General features: G+C 69.6%; 2 protein-coding genes across 2 annotated transcripts in view; both read left to right on the top strand.

Moving 5' to 3' along the window:
* The first annotated feature begins 2,199 nt into the window (after positions 1-2,199).
* On the top strand, positions 2,200-8,273 carry LOC128950220 (methanethiol oxidase-like). The gene is made up of 12 exons (XM_054295104.1): positions 2,200-3,040; positions 3,566-3,619; positions 3,883-3,995; positions 4,329-4,517; positions 4,645-4,765; positions 4,958-5,140; positions 5,475-5,656; positions 5,791-5,869; positions 6,151-6,272; positions 6,367-6,459; positions 7,483-7,601; positions 8,111-8,273. The coding sequence occupies exons 1-12, from the start codon at positions 2,200-2,202 to the stop codon at positions 8,271-8,273; spliced, it is 2,259 nt and encodes a 752-aa protein (XP_054151079.1).
* A 1,886-nt stretch (positions 8,274-10,159) lies between these two features.
* Positions 10,160-10,698, top strand: part of RFX5 (regulatory factor X5) — a 13,080-nt gene continuing 12,541 nt past the window's right edge. Inside the window, exon 1 of the mRNA XM_054295096.1 lies at positions 10,160-10,181. The gene's annotated coding sequence lies outside the window, so the exon portion shown is untranslated. The remainder of the gene's footprint in view (positions 10,182-10,698) is intronic.

Genomic DNA, 10,698 nt, shown 5'->3' with positions numbered 1-10,698 from the left:
GGGACAGGGGGACCGGGACAGCGACAGTGACAGGGTGACAGGGACAGTGACAGGGGGACAGGGGGACAGGGACAGCGACAGTGACAGGGGGACAGGGACAGTGACAGGGGGACAGGGACAGTGGCAGGGGGACAGGGGGACAGGGGGACAGGGACAGCGACAGCGATTAATCTCCTCTCTCGGTGCCGTTCCAAGCCCGACCCGGGGGATCGCGGCCCCGCTCCCGCTGCAGCGGAGCCCCTCCCCGGGTTTGGTACCAAGGAAAAGCTCACAGTTTCCCCCGAATGTGATTTATTCCCTGTTTTTTTTCTGGTGGAGGAGGGGGGAACAAACTCCCAGCGTCACCTGCCTTCCACTGCCCGGGGAATTTCGGGGTTTGTCACATTTTCCGGTGAACTCGGGAGCCAGCTCCCAAAAATCGCCCTTTTCCCACATCAGAATCATCAGAAAATGAGGGAATTCGTGGCTCGGAAGGGAATTTGAGCTCGAGGTTTTCTGATGGGAGAGCCGGCAACGCTGCGGAGCCCCCGGGGCCGCTCCTGGGTGGAATTGCAGCCCCCGGGGAGGAACGAGCAGCGCGATTTGGGTCTCCGTGCGTGAACCAAACGTTTCCCCGAAGTCTGCCGGTGCTCAGCGCCCGGCTGAGGCCGAGGCCGGGAACGGAGGACGGGGAATGGGCCAAAAGCGCAGGGAATCGCCATTTAGGAGCGGGAGGCGCTGAAGGAGCCCCGACGGCGCTGCGGCAGCCTCAGGGGAAGCCGAAGCCTCGCCGGGGCCGCAGCCGGAGCCGGGAGCTGTCCGAGGTGGCGCGGAGCGGGGCCCGTCTCGGCGCGTTCCCCAAGCCCGGCGGGGCCGGAGGAGCCGGAGCGGCCGGCGGGGCGGGGGCCGCGGCCGGAGGGTGCCGGGCTTGTCCTGCGGCCACGCGCGCTGCGCTGAGCCCGCGCTTATCTCGCTGTTATCAGCGCCGCGGGGACGCGCGAGCGACGTCAGCTCGGGAAGCCTCCGGGAACAGCGCGGCTCCTTAATGAGGGGCGGGCTAATGAGCTGGCTAATGAGGGGCGGGCTAATGAGCTGGCTAATGAGCGGGTGTGCAGCGCCAGGGGACGGAGGAGCGGGCACGTGGGGACAGCGCAGGGGACACCAAGGGGACACCAAGGTGGGGCTGGAGGCCAAGGGCGACCCCGGGACAGAGCCTCTTCTGTACTTTTCCACCCCAAACCCGATCGTCTTCCATGATTTTGCCGCTGGCAGTGCGCAGAGAAGGCCTGGGAGGCGCTACCCTGTGCCCTGTGCCCTGTACCCGGTGCCCTGTGCCCTGTACCCCCTGCCCTGTACCCCCTGCCCTGTGCCCGCTGCCTGGTGCCCTGTGCCCGCTGCCTGGTGCCCTGTGCTCGCTGCCCGCTGCCTGGTGCCCTGTGCCCGCTGCCTGGTGCCCTGTACCCCCTGCCCTGTGCTCGCTGCCCTGTGCCCTGTACCCCCTGCCCTGTGCTCGCTGCCCGGTGCCCTGTGCCCTGTACCCCCTGCCCTGTGCTCGCTGCCCGGTGCCCTGTACCCCCTGCCCTGTGCTCGCTGCCTGGTGCCCTGTGCTCGCTGCCCGGTGCCCGGTGCCCTGTACCCCCTGCCCTGTGCTCGCTGCCTGGTGCCCGGTGCTCGCTGCCCGGTGCCCGGTGCCCTGTACCCCCTGCCCTGTGCTCGCTGCCTGGTGCCCTGTGCTCGCTGCCCGGTGCCCGGTGCCCTGTACCCCCTGCCCTGTGCTCGCTGCCCGGTGCCCTGTGCTCGCTGTCCGATGCCCTGTGCCCGGTGCCCGGTGCCCGGTGCCGGGGCTGTCCCGGAGCGGCCGGGGGGCAGAGCTGTCCCCGCTGTGGGGCCGTCCCCGGTCCCCGGGCGCCGGGCCGGGCGGTGTCCCCGCGCTGCTGGCGGCAGCAATTCCGTGTCCCGGCGCCCTCCCCGGGGCTGGAGCCGCATTCCGGGGCGCTGAGTGTCCCTGGCTGTGGCCTCGGGAGGGGACCCTGCTGCGGGCCCTCGGGGCCTGGAGCGGGATCTCGGCTCCTTTGGGGACGCTTCAGCCCAGTTTGGGTCAAATCCAGCCCGGCTGGTGCCACTTTGCGCTGCTGGTGGCACCCGGGGCTGGGGTTGGGCATGGCCCAGGGCCTGGGGGACACTTAGGGGTGACCAGAGGGTTGGGGAAAGTCCCGGGTGATGCTTCCAGCCCCAATTGCCAGAGCCGAGCTCCCCAAATCCCCCTTGTCCCCCGCTGACCCCAGGTCCCCATCCAGAGGCGCCACCCATGGAGGCCGCCCCGTGTCCTGCCCTGGCTGCAGCTGCCCCAGGGGGGCTCGGGGGGCATTTCCTGAGGGCCCCCGGTGTCCCCTGGGTCTGTCCCCGTCCCCGGGCGCATCCCGCTGTCCCCGAGACCATCCCGGTGTCCCCGAGCCCGTCCCCGTGTCCCTGAGCCCGTCCCGCTGTCCCCGAGCCCGTCCCGGTGTCCCCGGGCTCCCAAACTCCCGTCCCCGGCAGAGCCCGCTCGGGGACCCTGCGGGGCCAACGGGGACCCCCGGGAGCCCCGGGCTGGCGCTGGGCTCGGGGTGCCCCTGTCGGGAGCAGGAGCGGTTTGGGGGTGCCCGGGCCGGGCCGGGGGCGCTGCGGGCGCTGCAGCCGCTCCGTGCGGGGCGAGGCGGGCTCGGCCGGGGCCGGCCCCGGGCTTTGAGGCTTCGGGAGCTGCAGCGAGCAGCAGATTTGGGCGCAGATTGGCGGCGGGGAGGAGGAAAGAAGCCGCAGCGCGGGGCCGGCCCCTCCCAAGCGCTGGGCAGCCCCTCCCTGGGCTTGGCCGCGCTCCCGCCGGCCCTCGGCGGGGATAAAAGGCCCCCGGGAGCAGCCAGGGCACGGCACAGCCGCTCCAGCCCCGAGACAGCAGCAGCTGCCCCTCAGCTCCGGCTCCTTCGTCCGCCGCCAGCGCCGCGACCCCCAGAGCTGCAGCCATGGGTAAGGGACCCCCGCGGCTGCCGCCGAGCCCCGGGCCCGCAGCGCCGGCCCGAGACCGGCTCCGGGCACAGCTGGGGACACTTGGGCATTCCCTGGGCACACACACCTGGGCACACACACCTGGGCATTCCCTGGGCACACCTGGGCACAGCTGGCACAGGTGCCTCTGTGCCCCGGGCACGAGCAGGGAGCCGGGCCCGAGCTCTGCCCGCGGGGCCGCTGCTCCCGGAGCTGCTGCGAGACCTCGGGGGCTGCTGGGGGCCCTGCCCTGCCCCGGGGACCCGGGATCCAGAGGGATTGTCCGAGCTGGAGCTGCCAGCGTGTCCCGGCTCCGGGTGACAGCTCTGTCCCTGTCCTGTGCCACCTCCGGGTGACAGCTCTGTCCCTGTCCTGGGCCAGCTCCGGGTGACAGCTCTCTCCCTGTCCTGTGACAGCTCTGTCCCTGTCCCGGCTCCGTCCCGTCCCGTCCGGGCTCTGTCCCGTCCCCGCGGTGGCCCCGGGGGTCCCTGGGCTGGGAGGGCCCCTCCGGAGCGGGCTCGGTGCGGGCCCGGGCCGGGCTCACGGTGTCCCCTCTGCTCCCCAGACAGATGCAGAGCTCCGTGCTACGAGTACCCCTCGTGCCCCGACGCGCTGAAAGGCGAGTGCTGCCCCTGCGGCGGGGCTGGGCCGGGGGGGGTTTGGGCTCTCTGGGGTCCCCCGAGCTCGGGGTCGGTGCCGGGCCCCTCGGCCAGGGCTGCCGGAGGTCGCTCCTGCTCGTTCCCGGCTCGGGAGCGGCGCGGGGGGAGCGGCAGGGAACGGCAGCAGCCCGAAACCGGGGCGGCCATCGCGGAGAGCTGCCCGCGGCTCTCCCGGTGCCGTTCGGGGCTCTCGGCGCGGTTCGAGCCGCTCTTGTGTCCCCAGCCCCGCGGGAGGAGGTCGCCTACGTGACCTGCACCTACAGGAGCACCGGCATCGAGCAGCCCGATTTCCTGGCCACCGTGGACCTCAACCCGCGCTCCTGCCACTACGGCCAGGTACCGAGCCGTGCCGGGCTCCCGGGGCGGGACCGAGCCGGGGCTGCGCCCCCCGAGCCCTCCGGGGCCGCCGGGGCAGCTCTTTGTGCCGGGGAACCGAGGAAAACCTTTGTCACTTTGTGCCGTCTGTTCCCGGCCGCCCCAGCCCCTCTCCGGGGCTCCCCAAATCCCGGGGTCTCTCCTGGCCCCTCTCCGGGGCTCCCCAAATCGTCTCCGGGGCTCCCCAATTCCGGGGTCTCTCCCGGCCCCTCTCCGGGGCTCCCCCGGCCCCGCGGCCGCTCCCCGCGGGCTGTCCCGGCTCGGCCCGGCCTGAGCTGCCTTGGCCGTGCCCAGGTGATCCACCGGCTGCCCATGCCCAACCTCAAGGACGAGCTGCACTGCGCGGGCTGGGGCCCCGCCTGCGGCTGCTTCGACGGCGGTGCCGCGGCCAAAAGGACCAAGCTGGTGCTGCCGTGCCTCATCTCCTCCCGCATCTACGTCGTGGATGTGGGCTCCCAGTGCCGGGCGCCGCGCATCTGCAAGGTACGGCCGGGGGAGCCGGGGCAGCGAGGGAGGGAGGATGGATGGATGGATGGATGGATGGATTCTGTGGTACGGCCGGGAAAGGTGCCGAGCAGGCAGAGGCTGAAATTGGCGCTGGCTCGTGCAGATGATCGAGCCCGTGGATGTGTTCTGGAAGTGCAACAAGGGCTACCTGTCCGTCACCCACCCCCTGCCCAACGGCGACGTCCTGGTGGCCAACATGGGCGACGCCGCTGGCCACGGCAAAGGTGAATTTTCCCTGCCCGAATTCCCATTTCCCTATTGGAATTCCCATGTCCCTGCCCGGATTCCCGTGTCCCTGCCGGGATTCCCATGTCCCTGCCCAAATTCCCATTTCCCTGTCCGAATTCCCACCCCGGGGGTCCTGCTGGAAATGCAGAATCCTGGATTTGTCCCCGCCCGTCCCTCGTGTGTCCCAGGTGGCTTCGTGGTGCTGGACGGAGAGACCTTCGAGCTGAAGGGCAACTGGGAGAACGAGTGTGAGGCTCCCCCGACCGGGCACGACTTCTGGTACCAGGCCCGGCACAACGTCCTGGTCAGCTCGGCCGGGATGGTGCCCAGAGTGGCCGGGCGCGGCTTCAACCCCGATGACCTCAAGAAAGGTGGGGACACGCGGGCGGCAGCGGGTGGAACCCCGGGTGGGCAGGGTCCTGCTGCCCCAAAATCTGCATTTCTCTGTGTTGTCCCCAAATCCTGCATTTCTCTGTGATCTCCCCAGTTCCCGCATTTCCCAATTCCTGCATTTCCCAGTTCCCGCATTTCCCAATTCCTGCATTTCCCAGTTCGCCGGTTCCCGCATTTCCCAGTTCCCACTCCCCTGTTCCTGCATTTCCCAGTTCCCCTCCCCGGTTCCTGCCCTTCCCGTGCCGATGCCCCCCAGGAGCCCCTCGGGGGTCTCTCCCCGGCCGCCCCCAGCCTCTCCCCCGTGTCCCGCAGGGGTCTTCGGCCGCCGCCTGAACGTGTGGAACCTGTCGTGCCGCAGCCTGACGCAGTGCTTCGACCTGGGCGAGGATTCTCTGCCCATGACCGTGCGCTTCCTGCACAACCCCGAGGCCGCCGAGGGCTACGTGGGCTGTGCCCTGAGCGGGGCCATTTTCCGCTTCTACAAATCCTGCGAGGCGAGTGCGGGGCGGCGGGGAGCGGGAGCGGGGCCGGGGAGGGTGCGGGGGCTGAGCCCGCCGTGCCCGGCTCGGCTCGGCTCGGGGCGGGGCGGGGCAGCGCGGGCTGAGCCGGGCTCGGTGTCCCTGTGCAGAGAGACAACTGGGCCGTGGAGGAGGTGATCCGGATCCCGGCCAAGGACGTGTCGGGCTGGATCATGCCCAAGATGCCGGGTGCGTGTGCCCTCGGGGGTGGCATTCCTGTTGGCTGGGCGAGCTCTGCAGCCGGGCACGGCCTGCGGGGCGACCCCAGAGCCGGCTGGGAGACCCCGAATCCTGCGGGGTGACCCCGACTCCTGACTGACCCCAAATCAGGGCTGACCCCAAATGATTACTGAGCCCGAATGCTGACCGAGCCCAAAGTCCTGGTCCCTGCCCCAAAGCCCAGCTCAGGCCCGGCCCGTGTGGGCTCCCCCGGTGCCGGCCGTGCCCCTGAGCCCCGGCTCTGCCCGCAGCCTTCATCGTGGACCTCGTCATCAGCCAGGACGACCGGTTCCTGTACGTGTGCAATTGGCTGCACGGGGACATCCGGCAGTACGAGCTGTCGCGGAGCTGCAAGCCGCGGCTGGTGGGGCAGGTGAGGGGCAGGGCCGGGCCGGGGGGCCGAGCGGGGCCGGGGGGCCCGGGGGGCCGGGCCGGGGAACGCTCGTGTGCCAGCGCGGCCCTTGCAGGTGTTCGTGGGGGGCAGCATCCTGCGAGGGGGCCCCGTGACCGTGTGCAGGGACGAGGAGCTCAAGTGCCAGCCCGAGCCGCTGGTGGTCAAGGTGAGCGGGGCGGGGCCGGCGCGCCTGGGCGGGGCTGGGGGGGGGACCAGGGGTGAGCGTGAGTGTGGGACTGTGCGCGAGTGTGTGTGTGCTCACCTGAGTGTGAGTGTGTGTGCTCACCTGAGTGTGAGTGTGTGCTCACCTGCCCATGAGCCTGAGCCTGCTCTCAGTGCCCCTGCTGGAATCCAGTCCCAGCGCCCCCAGTGCCCCCGGTCCGTGTGTCCCAGTGCCCCCAGTAACCCCAGTCCTGTGTCTCAGTGCCCCCAGTAACCCCAGTGCCCCCAGTCCGTGTGTCCCAGTGCCCCCAGTGCCCCCAGTAACCCCAGTCCTGTGTCCCAGTGCCCCCAGTAACACCAGTGCCCTCAGTCCGTGTGTCCCAGTGCCCCCAGTAACCCCAGTGCCCCCAGTCCTGTGTCCCAGTGCCCCCAGTGCCCCCAGTAACCCCAGTCCTGTGTCCCAGTGCCCCCAGTAACCCCAGTGCCCCCAGTCCTGTGTCCCAGTGCCCCCAGTGCCCCCAGTAACCCCAGTCCTGTGTCCCAGTGCCCCCAGTAACCCCAGTGCCCTCAGTCCGTGTGTCCCAGTGCCCCCAGTGCCCCCAGTAACCCCAGTCCTGTGTCCCAGTGCCCCCAGTGCCCCCAGTAACCCCAGTCCTGTGTCCCAGTGCCCCCAGTAACCCCAGTGCCCTCAGTCCGTGTGTCCCAGTGCCCCCAGTGCCCCCAGTAACCCCAGTCCTGTGTCCCAGTGCCCCCAGTGCCCCCAGTAACCCCAGTCCTGTGTCCCAGTGCCCCCAGTAACCCCAGTGCCCCCAGTCCTGTGTCCCAGTGCCCCCAGTGCCCCCAGTAACCCCAGTCCTGTGTCCCAGTGCCCCCAGTAACCCCAGTGCCCTCAGTCCGTGTGTCCCAGTGCCCCCAGTGCCCCCAGTAACCCCAGTCCTGTGTCCCAGTGCCCCCAGTAACCCCAGTGCCCTCAGTCCTGTGTCCCAGTGCCCCCAGTGCCCCCAGTAACCCCAGTCCTGTGTCCCAGTGCAAGCGCGTGTACGGCGGCCCCGCCGCGCTGCAGCTGAGCCTGGACGGGAAGCGGCTCTACGTGACCAACTCCTTCTACAGCACCTGGGACCGGCAGTTCTACCCCAGCCTGATCAAGTGAGCCCCTCCCGAGGCTGCCCGAGGCTAGCCGGGCCCGGTGGGAGCGGGGAAGGGGCCGCGACCCCCCCGAGGCTGCCCCGGAGCCGCTGCCGGCCGGGTCGGGATCGGGCAGAGCCCGGGCCGAGCTCAGCGCAAGGGGGTCCGGCCTGGGCGGGCAGAGCCCGAGCCGAGCCTGGGGGAGCTGCGGAGGGGAAACGGCGCCGAGCCCGTCCTGGATGGAATCGTGCCCGTCCTGAGGGAGCTGGGGACCCAAAGGCGTCCCTGTGCCCATCCATCGGGATTTGGGGACCCAAAGGTGTCCCTGTGCCCATCCTGTCCCCTCCATCGGGAATTGCGGACCCCAGCCGCCCCCATCCCAGCCCGTGCCGCTGGCCCCGGGCCCGGGGGTCGCTGTGGCGGCTCGGGGCGGGCTCGGGGCGGGCCGGGGGTTGCTGTGGCAGCTCCGGGCGGGCTCGGGGCAGCCCCGGGGGTCGCTGTCGCCCTGAGCCGCCGCTGTCCCCGCGCAGGGAGGGCTCGGTGATGCTGCAGCTCGACGTGGACACGGAGAAGGGCGGCCTGAGCGTCAACAAGAACTTCCTGGTGGATTTCGGCAAGGAGCCCAACGGGCCGTGCCTGGCGCACCAGATCCGCCTCCCCGGCGGCGATGCCAAATCCGTGACCCTGCCCTGAGCGGCGCCGGCAGCGCCGCTGTCCCCCCCGGCAGCGCCGCGCTCGGCCAAGGGCGCCGGGGCGGGATCGGGGTCCCGGGGGGAAATCGGGGCTGTGGGGTGCCCCGGGTGATGGGGCTGGGGGGATCGGGGCTGTGGGGTGCCCCGGGTGATGGGGCTGGGGGGATCGGGGCTGTGGGGTGCCCCGGGTGATGGGGCTGGGGGGCATCGGGGCTGTGGGGTGCCCCGGGTGATGGGTTCGGGGTGCCCCGGGTGATTGTGGGCTTTAGGATCCCACGGGGGATTCCTGCTTTGGGGTCCCCTCGGGTGATTTCGGGGTTCGGGGTGTCCCGGGCCATTCCGGGCCATCCCTGTCCCCGTCCCTGTCCCTGTCCCCGCTTTCCCTGCCATCAATAAAGTTGTTTCCTGCATCAGCCGCCGCTTCCCGAGGCTCATTCCCGGAAAATCCCGGGACAAACAAATCCCGGGGGGCCGCGGGCGGAGCCGGGACCGCGGGAAGGGTCTGGGGGAAATTCCCGGCGCTGCCTCTTTTCCCGGGGTTTGCTTCCAGCTGGGCATTTTATCCCCATTTTATCCGTTTTATTTTCCCCTCCTTTATTCCCCTGTTTTATCCCTGTGGGCTCCTGGAGAAGTTTTTGCCCAGAAATAAAGTGGGATCCAGGTGGATAATTGGGATAAATCCTCCCCTGGCCCAGGTTTTTCCATGGGTGCCCCATCCCTGGAATTGCCCCAGCCCAGCTCGGGCAGCTTTTGGAGCCACCTGGGCCAGCAGGAGCCGCCCAAACGGTGGGACCAGATGAGCTTTGAGATCCCATCCATCCCACAATCCCAAAAAATCCCACAATCCCAAAAAAATCCCACAATCCCAAAATCCCAAACTCGGCAAGGTTCCGAATCCTGAGCTGGCTCTGACTCAGCCTCACCTCCTGCAATTAAAACCCCTATTTCCAGTTCTCCCCTTCCCGATAAAAATCTGCAAGCTCCCCGAAATTCCTTGGGAATGTGGGATTTCCCTTCCCCCAAAAATTCCCTGGGAATGTGGGATTTCCCTTCCCCGAAAATCTCTGGGAATGTGGGATTTCCCCTTCCCCATTCCAAAGGAGCCCCTGGAAAAGTGGGGAAGCTCCAGATCCTCTTCCCTGCATGTCTCGCACGCCCCGGGAATTTTGGGATTTGGGAATTTGGCAATTCCGGAGTTGGAAATTTGGGATTTCCAGGATTTGGGAATTCGGGAGATCCGGGATTCGGGAATTCAGAAATTTGGGAATTCCAGGAGTTGGGAATTGCGGGACGCGCGTGACCCGCGGGATGAAATCAATCCAAAGAAAATCCTTTTCCTTTTCCTTTTCTTTTTCCTTTTCCTGCTCCGGAGCTCTCCTTGCACACTTCTTGCACGCGTCTTGCACACTCCCTGCACACGTGACACACGCACGTGACACACCCGTTGCACCACCCCCCCACGTGACCTCCCCGCGCCACCCTCCCTTGCACACGCGCACGTGACACGCGCACGTGACACACACCCGTTGCACAACCCCCCTCACACGTGACCGCCCCGCGTGACCCGTTTGCACACTCGCCGCACACCCGTCTCCCCTCGCGCCGCCCGCCCCGGCCAATCAGATCGCTGTTGCCAGGCAGATTTCGGCCCCTCCCGCCCCGCCACATCCGGGCGCTCACCCGCAGCTGAGGGGAGGGGGGGACGGCTCAGCCAATCACAGCCGCGAGTGCTGCCGTATCCGGGCAGACCAGCGCCGTTGCAGCCAATCAGAAAAAAGAAGGGGCCGCGCGCGCGGCGAGCGAGGGGCGCGTCCACTTTCGGTTCGCGCGGGGGGCGCGGGGCACGTGGCGGGACCCCTCCCCTCCCCCCCCCCCCCCTCCCGGGGCCCCCCGAGCCGGACGGGACCAGGTGGGTGCGGGGCTGGGGAGGGGGGGCAGGCCTGGGGACACCCCCGGAACAGCCTGGGGACACCCCCGGGGACACCACGGGGACACCCCCGAGACACCCTCGGAACACCCCCGAACCCCCCGGAACACCCCCGGAACACTCCAGGACCCCCCCGGAACACCCCCGGGTACACCCCGGACATCCCCGGAACACCCCGGACACCCTCGGGACAGCCCGGAACACCCCCGGGCTCGGCCCCGGCAGGCGGGTCCCGGCCCCCGGTACCGGTCCGGTCGGAGCGCCGCGGTCGCGCTGGGCCGGGGCCGCCGGGAGCGCCCCGGTACCGCGGGGAGGGCGCGGAGGGCGGCGGCGGCCCCGGGGGTCGCTTCCGGTGGCCTCATGGCCCCGCGTCCCTGGGCGTCTCTTCCGGTGGCGCTGTGGGTCTCTTCCTGCTGTCCCCCTGTCCTGGTGTCCCTCTGTCCCCCCGTCCTGGTGTCCCTATGTCCTGGTGCCCCCCTGTCCCTGCTGTCCCCCTGTC

Source organism: Melozone crissalis, unplaced genomic scaffold (assembly GCF_028551555.1).
Source record: "Melozone crissalis strain CALT ecotype California unplaced genomic scaffold, PUWL_Pcris_2 ptg000511l_1, whole genome shotgun sequence".
Lineage (NCBI taxonomy): Eukaryota > Metazoa > Chordata > Aves > Passeriformes > Passerellidae > Melozone > Melozone crissalis.
Note: the sequence above shows the minus strand (reverse complement) of the source record. Positions and strands in the feature narration are given on the sequence as shown.

Excerpts from the sequence above, each read along its gene's own strand:
- LOC128950220 (XM_054295104.1), top strand. The coding sequence starts at position 2,200 with ATGCTTCCAGCCCCAATTGCCAGAGCCGAGCTCCCCAAATCCCCCTTG. Across the intron at positions 4,766-4,957 it reads CGCCGCTGGCCACGGCAAAG|GTGGCTTCGTGGTGCTGGAC; the intron begins GTGAATTTTCCC and ends CGTGTGTCCCAG. Across the intron at positions 6,273-6,366 it reads AGCCGCGGCTGGTGGGGCAG|GTGTTCGTGGGGGGCAGCAT; the intron begins GTGAGGGGCAGG and ends CGGCCCTTGCAG.